The 22,589-nt window shown below is 37.4% G+C and overlaps 1 protein-coding gene across 1 annotated transcript in view; it reads left to right on the top strand.

The window, feature by feature from the left end:
- Arcn1 (archain 1) overlaps window positions 1-21,136 on the top strand; it is a 30,217-nt gene extending 9,081 nt beyond the window's left edge. Inside the window, exons 2-10 of the mRNA XM_046438695.2 lie at window positions 2,962-3,225; window positions 4,425-4,604; window positions 4,731-4,936; window positions 5,959-6,123; window positions 11,245-11,410; window positions 13,369-13,516; window positions 14,357-14,465; window positions 17,321-17,525; window positions 19,280-21,136. Coding sequence (XP_046294651.1) covers window positions 2,962-3,225; window positions 4,425-4,604; window positions 4,731-4,936; window positions 5,959-6,123; window positions 11,245-11,410; window positions 13,369-13,516; window positions 14,357-14,465; window positions 17,321-17,525; window positions 19,280-19,369 — 1,533 coding nt within the window. The 3' untranslated portion in view covers window positions 19,370-21,136. The remainder of the gene's footprint in view (window positions 1-2,961; window positions 3,226-4,424; window positions 4,605-4,730; window positions 4,937-5,958; window positions 6,124-11,244; window positions 11,411-13,368; window positions 13,517-14,356; window positions 14,466-17,320; window positions 17,526-19,279) is intronic.
- Window positions 21,137-22,589: the final 1,453 nt, after the last annotated feature.

The following is a 22,589-nucleotide window of genomic DNA, read 5'->3' as shown; positions in this document are numbered from 1 at the left end:
GGCCTTGCTAAATTGTTGAGGCAGGCTTTGAACTCTCAATCCTCCTGCCTTAGCCTCCCAAGCCATTGGGATTACAGGTGTGTGCCACCACATCCAGCTCAGAAACCTTATTCTTTTTTTAAATATTTTTTAGTTGTAGTTGGACACAATAACTTAATTTTATTTATTTATTTTTATGTGGTGATGAGGATTGAACCCATACCTAGCATGTGCTAGGCAAGTGCTCTACCGCTGAGCCACAACCCCATCCCAGTGTCTTAGTTGTTTAGGGCCTTGCTAGATTGCATCAGCCTCCCAAGTCACTGGGATTATAGGCATGTGCCACCATGTCCAGCTGATTTTTGTTTGTTTGTTTTGGTACTGGGAATTGAACTCAGGGGCACTTGACCACTAAGACACATTCCCAGCCCAGCTGTCTGTTTTTGAGAGGAGGTCTCACAGTGTTGCTTAGGACGGCCTTGAACTCCTGGGCTCAAATAATTCTACCTCAGCTTTTCATGTTCCACTGTACCCAGGGACTTTTTTAAGTACTGAGGAATATCTTCATCTCCATTCCTTTTTACTTTTTTTTTTTTTTTAAGTTGTCAGTAGACCTTTATTTTATTTATATGCAATGCTGAGAATCAAACCCAGTGCCTCACAGGTGATAGGCAAGTGCTCTACCACTGAGTTACAACACCAGCCCTCTTCTTTTTACTTTTTTATTTTGAGATAGGGTGTTGCTAAGTTGCTTAGGGTCTCACTAAGTTACTGAGGCCAGCTTCATATTTGCAATTCTGCCTAAACCTCAGGAGTTGCTGGGATTACAGGTGTGCACCACCGTGGCCAGCTTTCAAACTGCTTGGTGATTTATGACTTAAAAAAAACTAACTTTATTTGGGATAACAGGTAAATTTCATAAACATAAACAGAACTGTATAACTCCTAACACTACTTCTTTCTAAACTTGGGTTATTATTTGTGAAATGGAACAGTTGATAATATTATTTTTTGAGATTTCACACAAGAAAACCTGGACCCATTTGAAGTAAATCAATCTGTAAAAACAAAATTCTGTTCAATAGAGGGAAATTACTTGTGCAAGGTATCAATCAAACATTTTCTAGAATGAATTGTTTTTTATCTTACTGCTTGGAAATAAGCATGCTGTTCAATGTCTCCCAAATATCCTAATTCTTCTTTTTCTTCTTCCTTTTTTAAACTGTGCGTGGATAGAATGTAGTCCTTGCACATGCTAGGCAAGCATTCTACCACTGAGCTATACCCCAACCCTTTTTATTTTTTATTTTGAGCCAGCGTCTTGCTAAATTGTCAAGGCTGGTCTTGAACTTGTCATCCTCCTGCCTTAACCCTCTGAGTACCTGGGGTTACCAATGTGAGCCACCACACCTAGTTCCTAATTATTTATCCTTGAAAGATGAGGATGGGTTCTCCTATAATTATTCTAAAAGCATTAATATATTAAAACTATAAGAATATTTATTCAAACTGACTTTTTCCCTCAAACTGCTCATCTGTAGGGGACAGATTTCTATAAAATTGAAAATAAATAGAAGGAAAAAAATGAAAAGTCTCATCAATAGGATTTTGATATTTCAGAGGTCATATCTTAGCATTTAGGCTTCCCAAATGTGTAAAAATCTTTTTTTTGTTATTTGTGCTTAGGAACTCTTGTATTCTAACACTCAAGAGACTGTTGACTCTGTACTTAATTTTCTTACTCCTCTGTATTGGCATTGAAGGTCTCCCTTCTTCGTTTGGTGCTTTGTTTTGTCTAATGAAATGCTGGAAGAAGGCTGCTGGGTCTTGTTCATTGCCTAGTATTTAGGTTTTTATTTTACAGATTGTTTGACTATCTGGGAATAGCATAGTGGGGGATGGGAATGCAAATGATAAATTTAGACTGGCTAGATTGGTTTCATATTCTAGGTAAAAAGTAAAGGTCAGGGGCTTCTTAAAAGGCTGCTTAAACCTTTAATCTGCTTTTAGTTTTAGGTACACACAGTATCTTTATTTTATTTTAATGTGGTGCTGAGGATCGAACCCAATACCCCACGCATACTAGGTGAGCACTCTACCACTGAGCTACAACCCCAGCCCTAATTTTACTTTTTTTAATTAAAATTTTTTTTTTTTTTTTTTTTTTTTTTTTTGGTACCGGAGACTAGACTTCTGTTTTGACTGGAAATTTTCTGTATTTTTTTTAGAAAAAAACTAAAGTTACCAGGGCTAGAGTTGTGGCTTAGTGGTGGAGCGCTCGCATAGCATGTATGAAGCCCTGGGTTTGATCCTCAGCACCACATAAAAGTAAATAAATAAAATAGAGGTATTGTGTCCAACTACAACTAAAAAATAAATATTTTTTAAAAAGTTATTCTTTTTTTTTTTTAAGAAAGAGTGAGAGAGAGTGAGAAAGAGGGAGAGAGAGAGAGAGAATTTTAATATTTATTTTCTTAGTATTTGGAGGACACAACATCTTTGTCTGTATGTGGTGCTGAGGATCGAACCCGGGCCGCACGCATGCCAGGCGAGCGCGCTACCACTTGAGCCACATCCCCAGCCCAAAAAAGTTATTCTTTATGGGTGTGCCAAATCGGAGAATAACCCAATTCTGGGACACAACCAACCCATTACTAATATATATGTAGAATTAGAAAAGGTTATTTATTTAATTAATAAATAATAATTTTAAAATAATTAAAATAAATATTATTTAAAATAATAATTTTCTTTATGTATATTATTGAGAAATGGAATAATAGTTTCATTTTCCTCTACTTTACATTAATGTTAAAAATTACATACTACAATTAAAGAAGCAGTGGAAGGTGAAAACATTGTAATAGTAATCATGTTACTAAATAACCTGAATATGTCAAATCTGTATAATATCCCCTGAGACACTGAGAAAACAGAGATGAAGAAATATTAATTAGTACTTATAATGTGTGTTCCCGGCAGGTGCTGTTGGCAGCAGCAGTCTGCACGAAAGCAGGAAAGGCTATTGTTTCTCGACAGTTTGTGGAAATGACCCGAACTCGGATTGAAGGCTTATTAGCAGCTTTCCCAAAGCTCATGAACACTGGAAAACAGCATACATTCGTTGAAACGGAGAGTGTAAGATATGTCTACCAGCCTATGGAGAAACTGTACATGGTACTAATCACTACCAAAAACAGCAACATTTTAGAAGATTTGGAGACCCTAAGGCTCTTCTCAAGAGTGGTAAGAGTCTTTCTGTAATAATTCTGGGTTCCACTTTTTTTTTTTTTTTGATACAGGAAGATTGAACCCAGAGGCACTTTACTACTGAGCTTCTTATTTTTAATTTTGAGACAGGATCTCACTAAGTTGCTTAGGACCTTGCTAAATTGCTGAGACTTGCCTTGAACTTGCGATCCTGCCTCAGCCTCCGAAGTTGCTGGGATTACAGGCATGACCCGACACCTGGCTTGGTTCCACATTTTTGTGTGAAGCTAGTTTTTCCTCCAAGACAGCTTATGCTTATCAGTTTGTAGGCTCTGCTTCTCCCATTTCAGCAGTTTATTGCTCCAACTCCTTATTCATTCAGCAGACATTAGGTCCTCTCCTGAACTCTAAGTATCCCAGGAGAGAATATAGAAATTCATTCCTTCCTTCTTTATTTTATTTATTTATTTTTATGTGGTGCTGAGGATTGAACCCAGCCCTTGCATGTTCTAGGCGAGTACTCTGCCACTGAGCCACAACCCCAGGCTGTAACAGTCTCACTAAATTATCAAGCAGCTGATCTCAAACTTTTTCCCTGCTTCAGTCTTCCATGTACCTGGGATTACAGGTATGTGTCATCATGCATGGCTAGTGCCTTTATATTTAGGAAATTTATTTGGCTATGTATTTTAGATAAGGCTAAATGATGCAGACACAGAAACAAAGACTTTATGCCAAAGTCTTGCTTAAAATAAAGACTGGAAGGAGCTAAGAAAGGTATTCAGGTTTAATGAAATTTCTGTACTTGAAAGAATAAGACCTAGCCAGGTTTGGTGGCACATGCCTGTAATCCCAGCCGCTTGCCTCCCAAGTTCAAAACGAACCTTAGCAAAAAAGCAAGGCATTGAGCAACTCGGTGAGACCCTGTCTCTAAATAAAATAGAAAATTGGGCTGGGGATATGGCTCGGTGGTCGAGTGCCCCTGAGTCTAATCCATGCTCCCACCCCACCCCACCCCCCACACAAAACAAAGAATAAGACTTAGGCTGGGGTTGTGGCTTACTGGTATCGCGCTTGTTTAGCATGTGTGCCGCACTAGGTTCGATTCTCAGCACCTCATACAAATAAATAAAGGTCCATCAACAACTCAAAAATATTAACAAAAAAAAAATAAGACTTGGAAAAAACTACTAGTAAATGCAAAATCTTTCTTTTCCATTGCTGTCCATGATTAGATTCCTGAGTATTGCCGAGCCTTAGAGGAGAATGAAATATCTGAGCACTGTTTTGATTTGATTTTTGCTTTTGATGAGATTGTTGCCCTGGGATACCGGGAGAATGTTAACCTGGCACAGATCAGAACCTTCACAGAAATGGATTCTCATGAGGAGAAAGTGTTCAGAGCAGTCAGAGAGGTGAGTGGGGTCTTCTTTGGGACTGCTGGTTTTAATGTCTTTTAGCTTTCACTAATATGATTTTCCTGTTTTTACTTGATAATGTAGCTTGTACACAAAGTTATATCCACATGTCTCTTTTTGTAGACTCAAGAACGTGAAGCTAAGGCTGAGATGCGGCGTAAAGCAAAAGAATTACAACAGGCACGGAGAGATGCGGAGAGACAAGGGAAAAAAGCACCAGGATTTGGGGGATTTGGTAGCTCTGCAGTATCTGGAGGCAGCACAGCTGCCATGATCACAGAAACCATCATTGAGACTGATAAACCAAAAGTGGCACCTGCACCAGCCAGGTATAGTCCAGTGTATTACCAGCCAGAGGAAGGCTGTATTTGTATACTTGGGAGTGATTAGTGAATGTGGTATTACTACTTTTATGTAAAAGAGAGTTCTTTTACAGATCATGCTATGACCTCAGTTTCCTACTAGAATTGCCTTATGTAGGGAAGGGAGGGGGTGTTTAACTGTTTATGGAACATGGATGTTTAATCTTAATGTTTAAGGGGAATCTCTGAACTACGAAGTTATATGCAGAATTTTGTTTGTGTAGTTATTTTATCTGAATGGAAGCTACAGAGTTTTCGTCTGATCATATGTGAATAAAAAAATGCATATTTGGGCCAGGTGCCTTGGTGCATACCTATAATCCCAGCAGCTTGGGAGGCTGAGACAGGAGGATCTTGAGTTCAAAACCAGGTTCAGCAACTAACAAGGCTTGATCAACTTAGTGAGATCCTGACTCTAAATAAAATATAAAAAGGACTGAGGATGTAGTTTAGTGGCGAAGCATCCCTGGGTTTAATCCTTGGTACCAAAAAAAAAAACCCCAAAACCCACATTTGGTTTGGGTACTGTAAGCTTACATATTAAAATGACTATCAAGTTTTGGCGGGTTCGTATTAGACTATCATAGTCTACTTGTCTACCAACAGTAGGAAGTTTGGATTTTCCATTTGAGGACTTCACATTCCTCTTAAGAATAGCTCAGGGGCTGAGGTTGTAGCTCAGTGGTAGAGTGCTTGCCTCACATGTGTGAGGTACTGCGTTCAAACTTCAGCACCATATTAAAAAAAAAAAATAAAGATATCGTGTTCATCTACAACTAAAAAAAAAAAAAAGAATAGCTTCGGGGGCGGCTGGAGCTCAGTAGTAGAGTGTTTGCCTCATACATGTGAGGCAGTGGGTTTGATCCTCAGCATCACATAAAAATAAATGAAGAATAGCTTCAGGGAAAGCTTCTTTGATGTGGGGTCATTAATGTTTTGGGCTTCTGTGTATATGTATGTGTGTTCTTATTTTGTATTCTTCAACCTAGGCCTTCAGGCCCCAGCAAGGCTTTGAAACTTGGAGCCAAAGGAAAGGAAGTAGATAACTTTGTGGACAAATTGAAATCTGAAGGTGAAACTATCATGTCCTCTAATATGGGTAAACGTACCTCTGAAGCAACCAAAGTGCATGCTCCACCTATTAATATGGAAAGGTAAGAATTAATTCTTTCAGTAAGTAGAGTATTACATTTTTTAAAAAATCCTCTTTCGATGTGCTATAAATTCTTTTTTGGGGGGGTGGTATACTGGGGATTGAACCCGAGGACCTCACACATGCTAAGCAAGTACTCTACCACTGAGCTATACCCTCAGTCCCATTTTTTGTACTTTTTAATATTTCCTGATTATTATTATTATTATTATTGTGGTTGTTTTTTTTGTGTGTGTGTGTGTGCTGGGGATTGAACTTAGGACCTTATGCATATGAGGCAAGGACTTTACCAACTGATCCCAGCCCCTAATTTTTCCTGATTTGAAAGATATATACAGAACATATTCTAGATATTAACTTAAGGTATTTTAAAAATTTTTTTTCAGTCACCCGTTTTTGCCTTTTATTGGGTAAGTTAAGCAAAAGTGATTTGTCTAGCGTGGAGCAAGTCTCTTAAAATAAAGTTTGAATTAGCTGGGCATGGTGGCGCACTCCAGTAATCCCAGAGACTCAGGAGGCTAAGACAGGAGGATTCCAAGTTTGAGGACAACCTCAGCAACTTTGCAGACCCTGTCTCAAAATAGAAAATTAAAAAGAATCTGGGCAGGCTGGGGTTGTTGCTCAGTGGTAGAGCACTTGCCTAGCATATGTGTGGCACTGGGTTTGATTCTCAGCACTACAATAAATAAATGTATAAAATAATGGTCCATTGACAACTAAAAAAAAACAAAAAAAAAAAAAAACAAGGATACAGCTTAGTAGCTGAGTTCAATCCTTAGTACCAAAAAAGTTTTAAAAATGGATTTGAATGAAGGGTCTGATGACTCTGCACTATATTTTGGCATATTTTTCTAATTAAATTGTAAAGAAAAACCATTCTTTAATCCAAAATTTGTATGTAACTTTAACAGCAGGTTAACATATTTTGCCTTTTAAGTATTTGAACCCGGTGTAGAATATTTGGGTTTGTCTTTTATTTCAGGGTTGAGACAGTGGTTTATAACATTTTTAAGTGGTGGTTGATCAAGTTCACATTTTCATGACTCAGATTTCTTCTCTTGAGTCCAGACCTTCTACTGTTGCTGATGGTATTGAGGTCAAGTGAAAGATGAGTCTGGGAGGATACCTCAATTAGGTCTACATAATAGTAGAGTATTTACTCTTTAGATGTTCTATTCTGTGTGAAAATGAATAGAGTTACATCCAGATAATTCTCTTGACTCACTGAAGTGCCTGTCCTATCCCTATTGGCTGTTTTAAGTGAGACAAAGGCATCACACTTTTAAACACAGGTTGGAGACTATCACATTAGAGATTAAGGTTCTTTTTAATCATGAAGAACCTCTTGAGTGCAGAAAAACTCTTGTGAAGGTAAAATGAGACCCTGCATTATCTTAAGATACACAGTCCTTTGTGATCTTGAGTCTGAAAACCTTTGTTTTGCGGAAAATAAGAGTTGAAATAGAGAATGAACTGAAGTTCACCCAACTAAAAATAGTTTTATTATAGAATTTGGATAGATTGTATTTAATAATCACCCATAGTAGCAGCACTTTTTAATTTTACTTATTTTGTTATTAAGTTATATATTCCTATAGCACAAAATTCAAAAGGTTTCAAAAGACATTAATATAAAAAGTATTCCTCCCATCTAGACATGCAAGTTTTTCATTGTGGAAGCAACTGACATCAACTAGCTTTTTGTGTATCCTTCTGAAGAGATAGTCTATGATGTATAGAAGAATAAAAATGTATCTTTTTTTATTCCTTTATTTTTGTGGTATTGGGGATTGAAACCAAGGACATTCAACCATTGAGCCACATCCCCAGCCTTTTTAATTTTTAGTTTGAGACAGTCTTGCTAATTTGCTCAAGCAGGCTTTAAATTTAAGATCCTCCTACCTGAGCCTCCTGAGTAGCTAGGATTACAGGCTATACCTGGCTTCTTTTTCATTTTTATACAAAGCAGCAGCATTCTAGCCAGGTGCCATGGTGCAAAGATATAATCCTAGCATCTGGGGAGGTTGAGGCAGAGGATCAGGAGTTCAAAACCAGTCTCAGCAATTTAGCAAAGAATGCCCTAGGTAACTTATTGATGCCCTGTCTCAAAAATTAAAGGTAAAAAAGGGCTGGGGATGTGGCTCAGTGGTTGAGCACCCCTGGGTTCAATCCCCAGTACCAAACAAAACAAAGCATAGCAGTAGCATTCTAAACACATTGTCTAATTGCTTTTTTGCATTTAATTATTTATAGATAAGAATTTCCTCATTTGAGGGATTTATTATTATTATTATTATTATTATTATTATTATCATCATCATCATTATTGGAATTGGGGCACCCATGGGTGCTCTACCACTGTTTTGCATCCTCAGGCCTTTTCAGTGTTTGTTTTGAGATAGGGTGTCCCTAAATTAAAAAACAGGCTTGCCTGGAACTTGCTATCTTCCTGCCTCAGCCTCCCATGTAACTGGGATTACAGGAGTGTACCACCATGCCCTGCAGTATTATTATTATTATTATTATTATTATTATTATTATTATTTACCAGGGATTCAAACCAGGAGGCTCAACCATTGAGTCACAGGGTGTTGCTAAGTTGGTCAAGGCCTCGCCAAGTTGCTGAGGCTGGCTTTGAACCTGCAATCCTCCTGTCCCAGCCTCCCAAGACACTTGGATTATAGGCATACACCTATAATTTCTTAAAATTTAAAATTGTTTTGTTTGTTTGTTTGTTTTTTAATTTAAAGAGAGAGAGAGAATTTCTCAACACTTATTTTTTAGTTTTTCGGCGGACACAACATCCCTGCCTGCATGTGGTGCTAAGGACCGAACCCGGACCACACGCATGCCAGGCGCGAGCACGCTACCGCTTGAGCCACATCCCCAGCCCCTTAAAATTGTTTTTAAATAAAAAGATTTTTCAGTTTTTTTCTCATCATCCCCCCACAGCTGCCTTGTACTCATTCATATTGATATACCTTTATGTATTTTTTTAGAATGTTTATTTAGTTGTAGATAAACACACAGTATCTATATTTATTTTTATGTGGTTTGAACCCAGTGCCTCACACATACGAGGCAAGCACTTTACCACTGAGCTACAACCTCAGCCCCTACCTTTATGTATGTATTTATATATCTATGTATGTATGCTTGTATTTATTTATTTTGTGGTGAACACATACATATATACATACATACATACAGGTAGGGGCTGAGGTTGTGGTGCTAGGGATTGAACCCAGGGCCTAGTGCATGTGAGGCAGGCACTCTACCAACTGAGCTATATCCCCAGCCTCCTTTATATATTTAAGCAGTTCCCCACAGATGGACATTGAAACTTTTTTTACTACAAATAATTCTTTTTTAAAAATTTTTTATAAAAAATTAAATACATTGATTTTAATTACATGTTTAATACATTGTTTAAAAAGTAAAATATTAAATTTTTATTATTTAAATTTTTTTTATTTATATATGACAGTGGAATGTATTACAATTCTTATTACACATATAGAGCACAATTTTTCATATCTCTGGTTGTATATAAAGTGTATTCACACCAGTGTGTGTCTTCATATATGCACTCTGTATAATAATGACCATCGCATTCCACCATCATTTCTAACCCCATGCCTCTTCCCCTCCCCTCCAACCCCTGCCCTATCTAGAGTTTATCTATTCCTCCCATGCTCCCTCTCTCTATCCCACTATGAATCAGCCTCCTTGTGTCAGGGAAAACATTTGGCATTTGGTTTTTTGGAATTGGCTAACTTCACTTAGCATTATCTTCTCTAACTCCATCCATATTTACCTGCAAATGCCATGATTTTATTCTATTTTATTGCTGAGTAATATTCCATTGTGTATATATACCACATTTTCTTTATCCATTCATGTACTGAAGGGCATCTAGGTTGGTTCCACAGTTTAGCTGTTGTGAATTGTGCTGTAATTTTAATTATATAGATCTTTCACCTCTTTTGTTGATTCCTAAGGGTTTTTTTTGTTGTTGTTTTGTTTTGTTTTTGTTTTTTTTGAGGCTATTGTAAATGGGTAGTTTTCCTCGTTTCCCTTTCTGAGGATTTGTCACTGATATACAGAAATGCCTTTGATTTATGGGTGTTGATTTTTTTTTTTTTTTTTTTTAATTTCTCGGCGGACACAACATCTTTGTTTGTATGTGGTGCTGAGGATCGAACCCGGGCCGCACGCATGCCAGGCGAGCGCGCTACCGCTTGAGCCACATCCCCAGCCCTATGGGTGTTGATTTTATGTCGTGCTACTTTGCTGAATTTATTTACTAGTTCTAGAAGTTTTCTGGTGGAACTTTTTTGGCATCTTCTAGGTATAGAATCATATCATCAGCAAATAGTGCCAATTTGAGTTCTTCTTTTCCTCTGTGTTTCCCTTTAGTTTCTTTCATGTAATTACTCTGGCCAGTGTTTCAAGAACTATGTTTAAATAGAAGTGGTGAAAGATGGCATCCCTGTTTTGTTCCAGTTTTTAGAGGGAATGCCTTCAATTTTTTTCCACAAATGATTCTTTTTGTTATTAATAATATTTTTGGTTGGTTGTTTTGTAGTACTAGATACTCTACCATTGAACCACATCTCCAACCCTTTTTATTTTTACTTTTATTTTGAGACAAGGTTTCACTAAGTTGCCCAGGCTGGCCTCACACTTGCAGTCCTCCTATCTCTGTTTCCAGAGTTGCTGGGATTATAAGTGCATAGTGCCATACCCAGTCTACAAACAATTTTTTGTGAAAAATAATACATTGTTTTGGGGCTGGGGATGTGGCTCAAGCGGTAGCGCACTCGCCTGGCATGCGCGTGGTGGGGGGTTCGATCCTCAGCACCACATCAAATCAAGATGTGTCTGCCGAAAACTAAAATAAATAAATAAATAAATATTTAAAAAATAATAATACGTTGTTTTGCACGGGTGACAATTTAGTTATAGAATAAATTCTAGAGAGTTGCTGAATCAAAGAGAATAATGCTTTAGATTTTGATAAAGCAGCAGCATCTTAAATATTTTTTGATGGCTAATCACCCAGAGAAAGAGAGTTTTGGTTTCTACCTTTCTCAACAAATTAACTACTTTTTCTTTATAGTGTGCATATGAAGATTGAAGAAAAGATCACGCTAACCTGTGGACGAGATGGAGGATTACAGAACATGGAATTGCATGGCATGATCATGCTTAGGATCTCAGATGACAAATTTGGCCGAATTCGTCTTCATGTGGAAAATGAAGATAAGAAAGGGGTACAGCTACAGGTACGTATTTAGACTTTGGTCTACCCAGCACAGTTGTCATCTTCTTACTCTTTTTTTAAAAAAATTTTTTATAATGCTAGAGATTGAGCCATGGGCTTATACATAGTATACAAGTGCCCCATCACCAAGCTACATTCCTAACCCAAAGCATAGTGTTTCTCAACTAGAAGTCCTCATGAACCACAGAATACAGAAAATTATTTAAGTAATAGAGCTAGTGCCATTGTAGATGCATAGGAAAGAAGTTAATATGTTACATACAGTGGTTCCTCAGTGATAGACTGTAGCAGTATTAGAATGACTTTCAAATATTGGGATTGAATGAAAGATCCTTTTGAAATTTAGTAGGTGATTTCTTCATATCACTAACAATAGCGGCAAAGAGATGTTTAACTATTATGAAAAAAGTAAAGTAATTTAGTTTCTTACTTGAAATATGGTTTTCTTACCAGGCATAGTGGCACATGCCTGTAATCCCAGTGACTCCGATGGCTAAAGCAGGAGGATCATAAGCAACTTAGCAAAAAACTTTACTAGGAGATATTTTATTAAAACAGGTATGACAATCAGTTTAGTCATTCTGTCCTTTATAAACTGCCAGAGTTTGTTTTATTAGATGAATGGCAGTATCTAGTAATGGTATATTTGAAAAGTGCAGGGCTGGGGCTGTGGCTCAGCGGTAGCGCACTTGCCTGCCATGTGTGAGGCACTGGGTTCGATTCTCAGCACCACATATAAATGAAATAAAGATCTATCAACAACTAAATAAATAATGAAATAAATAAACAGTGCATAAAATACTTACCAGAATAAATATGTGTGGACAAATATTAAATGTATTTGAGCCCTTGTATCTTCTTATTATGGTGGTTCTTTTCACATTTTATTTAGGTGGTTGATTTTACATCTTGTTCAACAACAAAGCCTTTTCAGGGAAAAGTGTATTTTTGTCTATTTTCCCCACAATCAGCAGAATTCTCTTTTGGAAGCAGTGCTTTTATAATTTAACAACATCTTTGCTGGCTATTAAAGTATATGTAGACTGCTACCCAGAAGTGACTTATTTTGTTTTTCTTCTAATACAATTTATTTTAAAAAGATGAGACTTTTTCCCCAAAACCAGGGATTGAACCCAGGTGCACTTAACCACTGAGCCACATCCCCAGCTCTTTTTATTTTGAAATAGGGTCTCACTAAATTGCTTACGTTCTCTAAGGCAAAATTACAGCTAGACTCTACAGATAGCTTTTTCCTTTCTTTTTAAAGAGAGAGGGAGAGAGAATTTTAATATTTATTTTTTAGTTATCAGCGGACACAACATCTTTGTTTTGTATGTGGTGCTGAGGATCGAACCCGGGCCGCATGCATGCCAGGCGCTTGAGCCACATCCCTAGCCCTAGCTTTTTCCTTTCTTATCTGTTTTTATATAAGGCCAAGACTGCTATCTGACCCTGGCAGCTGATTATCATCTGACTTCAGTCATCCTCTGCGTGCGCGCATGCACTTGTTTTGTGTTACACCCTACCACTGAACCTCACTCCTATTCCCTGATTTAGTCTTCTGCAAGAAATAGCTCCCTGTTGAAGTATTTTTGGAAAGGACCTGGTTATTATTCTTTGACTTTTTCAATTATAAGTTGTTTCTTTGTTTTGGTACTGGAGATTGAACCCAAGGACACTTAACACCTGATCCACATCTCCAGTCCTTTTAAATATTCTGTTTAGAGACAAGGTCTTGTTAAGTTGCTTAGGGCCTTGCTAAGTTTCTGAGGCTGGCATCAAACTTGGAATTCTCCTGCCTCAGCTTCCTGAGCTACAGGGATTATAGGTATGCACCAGGGTACTCAGCTTTGACACTTTATCTTAGATGTTTAGATTATGGGCCATGTAAACCCAGAGGGAGTTTATTTCTTGTCTTATCCTTTCTGAACCTAAGTTTTCCTTCCTGACTCATTCCAGACCCATCCAAATGTGGATAAAAAACTTTTCACCTCAGAGTCTCTAATTGGCTTAAAGAATCCAGAGAAGTCGTTTCCAGTCAATAGTGATGTAGGAGTGCTAAAGTGGAGACTACAGACCACAGAGGAATCTTTTATTCCACTGACAAGTAAGTGCCTCTAACCATTTCCACTGAGCTAGTCTACATTGAAAACTTGAAATAATCCTAGCTTGTGCACTTTCATTTTCTTTGCCATAGCAAAGTTATTTTTGACAAAATGACCTTTCAAAATTGCTTTTAATCATTTGCTTTACTTTTGTTTTTGTTTTTGTTTTGTTTTTTTGAGGTACTGGATATTGAAAACAGAGGCACTGAGCTTATATTCCCAGCCCTTACTCTCCACCCCACCCTTTTTTCCCCTCCGTTTTAGATAGGGTCTCACTACGTTTTCCAGGCTGGCCTTGAAATTTCGATCCTCTTACCTTCTGGGTAGCTGGGATTATAGGTGTGCACAACAGTGTCTGACTTCACTTAAATTTTTCATATATATAGTTTATATTAGAATGTTTTAAGCCTGCAGATGTTAATTAGCTTGGATTTGCCATCTTACCTTTTTTTTTTTAATATTTATTTTTTAGTTTTAGGTGGACACAGTATCTTTATTTTATATTTATGTAGTGCTAAGGATTGAACCCAGTGCCTCATGCATGGTAGGTGAGCACTCTACCACTGAGCCACAATCTCAGCCCCATTTTTTTTAATATTTTATTTTTTAGTTATAGTTGGACACAACACCCCCATTTTATTTATTTATTTTTATGTGGTATTGAGGACCAAACCCAGGGCCTCACATGTACCAGGTGAGCGCTCTACTGCTCAGCCCCAGCCCCAGCCCCTGCCATCTTAACTTTTATCTACTCTTTTTCCATACTTCATTTTAGTCAAAATGTTGAGGCAATTTTACTTTTTTCTGATGTTCTAGTATGACTGCTTTGCTTTACTCCTCAGTTAATTGCTGGCCCTCAGAGAGTGGAAATGGCTGTGATGTCAACATAGAATACGAGCTACAAGAAGACAACTTAGAACTGAATGATGTAGTTATCACCATCCCACTTCCGTAAGTGGTGTCCCCCACATAATCGTGTCCCCTATGTTAGCTTATAGAACTGGTCTTTTTGGAGGAAGCACCTTGCTGCAGTGCATTCTAAGATATTTGCTTTTTAAAAAGACCAATTGTAAAAGAAGCAAGACACCAAAGGCTACTTACTATATGATTCTACTTCCAAGACTTTCTGGAAAAGGTAATACTCTTAGAACAACATCAGGAAGTAGAGGGGAAAGTATTTGGCTACAAAAGGACAGAAGGAATTTCAGGGGATGATGGAAATGTTCTATGACTTGATTTTGATGGTGCTTACAAGACTGCATACATTTGTTAAAATACATTGAGTGTATAAGCTTTGGCTTTCAGTTCAAACCAGTCAAACAAAAAAGCCAGTTGTAGTTCTGGGGCTAGGTATTAGTTCTTAGCATCTTCATGTAATAATGAAGATTTCCAAAAGGAGGAGCCACTTTTCAGTCACATTTTCTTTGTTTTGTTTCACAAAGAAGTTGAGTCTGTCAGACTGAATTTTTATTTTTCACTGACTGTCTTAACTATCACTAAAGATGAGAATATATTCAGTGGAACTATTGATTCTTGCTGAAACAAGATATCTACATCAGTTTCAGTAAATTTTCTCATAGTTTTATTAAGTATAATTAACATAAACTACACATATTTAAGTTGTGCAAAGTGGTTAAGTTTTGACATGTGTACCTGTGCAACTGTCAATACAATCAAGAAAATGAAAATGCCAGTTACCCCTTCAAAATTAGTTCTAGTAATTCCTCCCCCCCACCCCCGTGGACACAACATCTTTATTTTATTTTCATGTGGTGCTGAGGATCAAACCCAGCGCCCTGCACATGCCAGGCGAGCGCGTTATCACTTGAGCCACATCTCCAGCCCCTCTAGTGCCATGCACTTAAATGACCTACTCCCCAGGATCATCTTGAAATACTCTCCACCTTAAATTTATTTCCTCAGTTACATTTTCAATGACTTGTACATTTGTACTTCCTCAGTGAATCTCAGCTGCACTCCTTTAACCCTGAATAAGTACCAGGTTTAATTATGAAAAATAGTATATTTTTTAGAGGAACTTTACTATTGTTGTGGAGAAAATGGTACTAACTTAATTTATATTTTTGTTCCCTTTTGATTAACTCAGTCCTTTACATTGTCAAGTCTGGTTTGTCATTTGTCATTCTTAGTTCTTTTTTTTTTTTTTTTTTTTTTTTTGTACTGGGGATTGAACCCAGGGGCTTAACCACTGAGCCACATCCCCAGCCATTTTTTTTTTTAATATTTATTATTTAGTTGTAGTTGGACACAATGCCATCATTGTATTTATTTATTTTTATGTGGTACTGAGGATCGAACCTAGGGCCGAACACGTGTGGGTGTGAGGCGAGCGCTCTACTGCTGAGCCACAACCCCAGCCCCCAACCCCAGCCATTTTTTATACTCATTTAGACTTTATTTAGAGATAGGGTCTCACTAAGTTGCTGAGGTTGGCTTTGAACTCTAGATCCTCCTGCCTCAGCTTTCTGAGATGCCAAAAGATTTATCTGATTTATAATCAAGTGGATTCTCATTTGATAAATGTGCCTGGCTCTTATTTCCATTTTTAAAGATATACTTTATAACCAATATCATATATATATGTTAAATAGACATATATACAGATATAAGTATTGACATATATCACACACGCACATATAAATCCTGTTATTCACAATTTGGTTATTCTTGTGGAACAATAGATGGCTGCCTTGAAACGTTGTAGGATTTGGGCATTGGTAATAGGTGGGGTTTTGTTTGTCAAGATTTATTTTACTAGACTATTTTTAGGATGCCACAATTTTTAGGCCCTTCTGTCCACCCTATAATTGTGGTTTCAGTGGTTTCCTGTGTCTTAGTTCAATAGTCTGTAGAAGAGACCCTTAAGACAGCACTTTACTCCATTGTCTATAACTGATCAAATTAGAAGAGATCAGATTGGAATAAGGGGCACAGAGAAGGAATATAAAAGAACTAGGACCATAAAATTGATAGAGAAGAGTTAATAAATGTCTTATGCCACCCTTAAAGTTTTCTCTGTCTCCCATATTTACCTTGCCCCTGATACAAGCATTGAATGTCACTAGTGAATTAAAAGATGGTAAATTTAGAATGTGTAGGAGTTGATGACACTGCCTGTCAGCCATGTGTGAGGGTATACAGTACATTCAAACTAGCCCTGATTCTTTTGTAGAATAAAGACAACCATATATATCTCTTTCTCCCGTCATGTTTCCACTTTGCCCAGGGATAATTGTGCTTCAATTTATCAAATGAGAGTCCACTTGATTATAAATCAGATAAATCTTTTGGCATCAGCGTCAGGCAGTTTTGAATCTTTCTCAGTTTTCTGAAAACAAATTCTCTCACAGGACAAATTCATCTCCATTACGTGTTTAAAGTACTGCCTCTCCCCAATACTGCTTTATTCTCCATTGTTACCTATAAAGAGAGTTGAATTGTATTAAAATTATAACAGATCATTAGTGTAGAATTTTTGGAAACATGTCCTGCTTCACTCATTTGCAGTATTAGTCCCCTATTAGCTCCCAGGTTTATCTGCCAAGTATCTATCATTGTATATACCCATATCTACAGAGAATTGAGTAAGATCCTTAGCCAGGGTGCTGGGACTTTGACCATTGAAGTTATTATTAGGGAGTCTAATTTTTCCAGGACTGCATAAATATTGCAGTTCTAGAAAACTTGAAGCTGAATTTGAGAAGCGTAATCAAATTTGGGGTTGGTTTTCCTTGCAGTTCTTCAATCTCTGGACACCTAACTTGACCAGATATTTCTCATGACAGATCCGGTGTTGGTGCACCAGTTATTGGTGAGATCGATGGGGAATATCGACATGACAGTCGACGAAATACCTTGGAGTGGTGCCTGCCAGTGATTGATGCCAAAAATAAGAGTGGCAGCCTGGAGTTTAGCATTGCTGGGCAGCCCAATGACTTCTTCCCGGTTCAAGTTTCTTTCATCTCCAAAAAAAATTACTGTAACATACAGGTACTCCATTTTAATAGAGTGCATGTATGAGAAGAAAAGTGGGATAGATGGCTTTTGGGCAGTATGGTTTCATGTTAGAGCAAAAATCATCAAAGCTAATGTCCCCCGCAGATTCCATTTCTGACCAATTGATTATGGTCAAATTTCTCACCTGCCTCACCTAAGATTTTCTATGTAGGTCAGACAAAAAAAATTGAATATGGAATGTGCATAAAAGTACTTGTAGGGTATACACTTAGTTGTGTCCATTTTAAAATCCATTTGTCCAAATACTCAATGCATGATTTTATAATGTCTTGTTCTCAGTTCTACCCAAGAAATGAAAGAAAGGGCTGGGATTTTAGCTCAGTGATAGAGCACTTGTCTCGCATGCATGAGGCACTGGGTTCAATCCTCAGCACCACATAGAAATAGAAATAAGAATATTGTGTCAATCTAAAAAAAGAAAAAGAAAGGTTTTTTTTTTAAGTATTTCTTTTATATATTTATTTATTTGGTTTTATGTGGTGCTGAGGATCAAACCCAGTGCCTCACATGTTCAAGCGCTCTACCACTGAGCCATAACCCCAGTCCATAGAAAAAGAAAGTTTTAAGAGTGGGGCTATGGCTCCCTGGTGGAGCATTTGCCTAATATGCCGGAAGCCCTGTCATTAGCACCACCACCATCACCAAAGGAAAAAAAAGTGGTTCTAACAAATGGAAATGATTTGGGGATTTTTTTTTTTTCTTTTCCCAGTGTTAGGGATTGAATCCAGGACTTCACATATGCTAGGCAAGTCTTCTACCACTGAGCCACATCCAAAGCTCTGGATTTTTGTTAGTGTATATTATGTAGAACAGTGAGCTTCATTATGTCATATTTATACATGCCAATTTTCAGATTATTTATGGCATGGCTCCCTGAATTACTGCAAACAATCATGAACCATTTCTGTTGCAAACTTTGTCTTTTAGGTAGACAGAGCAATGGAAATGTGTAAACTGTTCCTTTAGCATTTTAAATTCACCTCTAGTGTTTCGATTTGCATTAATAGGACCCAGTTTATAGAGTCTTCTCGTCTATTTGACTTCTTTGTTATTCTGCAACTACCTTATTTTCCCATATGGATTCTGTTTATCTGGGAAGTTCTTGGGAAGTTACAGCTTCTTCTGTAGATTCTGAAGAGCAGTACTCACTCTCAGTTAGTGGCATAACCCCATCCGTATTGGGTTAAAACCCAAAATGGGTTTTCCTATTTGGTCCTATTATTAGAAAAAGAATCTCATTGAAAGAAACCAGCCATGCCTTAGAAAATCAGTATTGTGGAATACCTTAATAGAACATTGAACACAAGAAATTTTTTTGAACAGATGAAATGAATAATATTAAAGAGTTAAAATGTTGCATTTTGGGTTAACATGTTAATTGATCATTTTGATAGAATGTTGATGAGTTTCATAGGTTCTGAAGGGTAGAGCTGGGCTGTGGTCGCTCATTCTGGAGCTTTTACTTAATATTATTAATTCTGCTCTACATCTCATGACAAATTACCCTTTCTCCTTCTCTGGAGAGCAGATGAGTCATGGGTATGTTGATGGGTAAGCGTTAGGCAGTGAACTGCAGTTATGATTTGAAGAGTTTTTAGTATTTCTAAGCTACTTTTAATACTATGTTTAGGGGACTTGATCTGTTCTGTAATGAGGATTTAGTTAGCTTCTTGGAGACTAGAATCATCCTCCTTTTGCTTTACAATATTCTTTGTTTATTTTCCTAGGTTACCAAAGTGACCCAGGTAGATGGAAACAGCCCTGTCAGGTTTTCCACAGAGACCACTTTCCTAGTGGATAAGTATGAAATCCTGTAATACCAAGAAGAAAGAACCAGAAAGGAAAATTTTCAAATTTATAAAGAAGAAGCCAAAAGTGGCTGAAGAATTTTTCCAAATTTACAAGCCATTGGAGACCCTTTTTTCTGATACAGTGCACGTTCTCTGCACTCAAGGACCCTCAACTCACCCCCAGTGTTTCAGTGTCATGGAGACATTCTTTGACAAAGACATGACACAGACATAAAGGGAAAGGCTGCTGATTTCTTTGGCAGATTTTACTGGCCAGCAGGAAAGCAAGCTCTCCAGAGAATGCCCCCTGTAAACACTTACTCTGCTTTCACCTAAGTTGCTCCTTTCTTTTAATCCCTAAATATAGTTATATTTCATATTTCATTTGTTTTTAGAAAGTTTTCTCTGTAGAAGATTTTAATCTTTCATACTCCTTTCCTTTACCATTAGTTTTTCTTTCTGTACAGCCAATCAAGCACGGGGATCATCTGTACATAGGCATTATATATGGCACTCCTGGAACAAAGGTTATCTAACCCACTGATTTTTGGACAATACAGGTGAACTAATTAAGGGGTATGGAGTCTAGAAGTTAAAGGAAAAGGTTGTTTTCTGTCCATCTATCCCTCTACCATTTGCCAAGTTGTTTTCCTTTTAAGGCCTGACTTTCCTACTTGTGTCAATATTAAATATAGCTGAGAAGCAGCTTTCAGATGGTGCAGTCCCCTCTCCAGGATGTCTAGGAGAAGAATAGTTGTGTTCAGTAAGGAATTTCACATCTACATGTAATCATGTCTGCTGCTAGTGCAACCCAAGCTTCCAGTTCTCTACATTTTGGGTACTTGAGCCAAAACAGTCTTTGGAATCCATTCACATTCCTCAACTTCACCACCTCCCTCTTCCTGATCACTCTTTCATCAGTCCTCTCCTTTCTAGCAGAAAAGAGGTTATGATTTTGGAGGCTGTGGGTTCAGTGAGTCTTTGCCAGTCTGTTTAGCCCTGAACTATCAGAGAAACTCCATCTCTAACACTGAAGTTGTAGTGTTTCAAGAGGCAGTTGATTATATTGGTTGTGGAGGGATTATTCTTGTGTACCATGTTTCTTGCAGCCAACCCACCATTTTCCACCAGCCTGTCTCTTGAAATCTTTTTCCTCCCCCTAAATATTTTGAGTATCATCATGTAATGATTGTTTCTCAGCTCCATTTCATCCATTACTTTTTCAGTGGAGAACAACATCAGCCAGCCTAGCTTTGGTCTTTAACCCAGTATTGCACTTGGTAGGGTGAGGGTTGAGTGGCTGCAGGCCCATAGATGACCTCCTGCTCTTTGAGCTGTTTGGAGACCACTGCTCCCTCTGAACATCCGGCCCTCCCTGCAAAGAGTGTACTGTACTTGAAGCAAAGTAATCACAAATGGCCATGGCTGGAATTGCTTGCCAAAGAAATTTCTGGCCTTTCCCTTTCCCCTAACTGTATCAGGGAAGAATCCTTATCTCTAGCTTGGTTTCCACATGAGGTTTTTCTGAGGAAGGGGACTGGGACAAGAAGTCTGTCATGTAGTTAAGTAGGCAAGAAATCTTATTAATCCATTTTTTTGTTTGAGAGTTGCTTGTCTATATGATTTTTAAAAAGTCAAGTTTAATTTCACAATTTTTTTTTCTGAAATTACTTTTGGGGTAATATTTAAAATGAAAGACATTTTGTAACCCTGTAAAATACATAGGGAATATAACATTCCAGTGTACACAAAGAAAGTAAATTCTTTAATCAAATAAAGAGTATTATAAAATGAGATGTTTAGTAGGCTCTTGACTTACACTTAGGTGTCTGCTTGCTGATTCAGGATGCTGTAATAGGATCTAAGATTAAAGATTGATGATACTTTTTTTTAAGAGAAAATAATCTCTAAGCAAGAGTATTCATTGCCTTTTCCTCCATTTTACAGGTATTGCGCCTCATGTATTTTCTACATTTGAGCATGCACACATATGTTCCTAACAACATAGATTTTGAATTTGTTACTATTTATGGCTTTGGGGAGGAGGCTGTGGGTTCAGTGAGTCTTAATTTGAAGTCTTAATTTTATCAGGGGCAATTGTACAATCAGAAAAATGAAGTATCATCTTCAAAGAATAATGTTATGCAGCATATTATTCTCCCTGTTAGGCAGCGGTAAGATGTGAATCAGGAGCTGGCCATAGTGGGACACCCCTATAATCCTAACTACTTGAGGCTAAGGAAGGAGGATCACAAGTTGTAGGTCAACCTGGGAAACAGCAAGACTGTGTCTCAAAATAGAAAAAGGATGGGAATGTAGCTCAATGGTAGAGTACTTGGCTAGCATGCATGATGTCCTGGGTGGATTCCTATATTACTAGTTATTCTTTTTTTTTTTTTTTTTTAAGAGAACCAAGAAGAGGCAATGAATGCCTTGGGAATTGTTAATTCCCTCAGAGAAGGTGTCTTACTTTTTTATTCCTCTTTTATTCAACTTGGGAAAAATATTGAATGTAAACAAATTGTTAGGAAAACAGAGAACTCTGAATAATAAATGTCTAAAATGAAAGCATTGTAATGATAAAGGCCAAGATTATGAATTTTTTTCTTAATGAAATAGTATCTGATTTAATGATGCTAAAATATGGCTTGCCTTGCTGCGATTGTAACCTTAATCTAGTGAAGAATACCAAAATCATGCCACAAGTGTCATAATTAGGGTTGCTAATTCCTCTGTGATATCACATGGATTTTTTTGTTGGCCTCTTGTGAGGGAGTCTAGCAAAATAGATCTAGTCAAGCATTCTGTTTAATGTAGGAGGCTTGTGGTTCATGCTCTGAATTGATTAATCCCATGTAGAGAAGATTGGGATCATACCTCTCTGGACAGGAGTTCCATGTTAAAAAAAATCACTCTTGCTAGCAACAAATCTCAAAACTCAACCTGTGCCATCTCTGATGATGGAAATTTTTGCCTTTAAATTGATTTTAAAATTGTTCATACTTGGTAGGATCTGAGAGATTTCCAGGGTGGATGTAGAATAGCCTTTTGTTAAAGTTCACCTCTGGCAGGGTTTATTTTAAGGAGATAGGAGAGAAACAGTCCTCATCTTCAAAAAAAAAAAATCCAACTGGAAGCAGTGATTACCTGGTTATGAAATCTTTTTCTAAGCTAGACCAATGTTAACTACAACTAGTGATAACATGGGTCTAAATGAGAGTATGTTTTTGTTAATTTTTTTTGTAGT

The sequence above is a fragment of the Marmota monax genome, unplaced genomic scaffold, assembly GCF_021218885.2.
Source record: "Marmota monax isolate L192 unplaced genomic scaffold, Marmota_monax_Labrador192_F-V1.1 WCK01_AAM20220418_F8-fsc00081, whole genome shotgun sequence".
Taxonomy (NCBI): domain Eukaryota; kingdom Metazoa; phylum Chordata; class Mammalia; order Rodentia; family Sciuridae; genus Marmota; species Marmota monax.
This window is presented reverse-complemented; position numbering and strand designations above follow the sequence as displayed.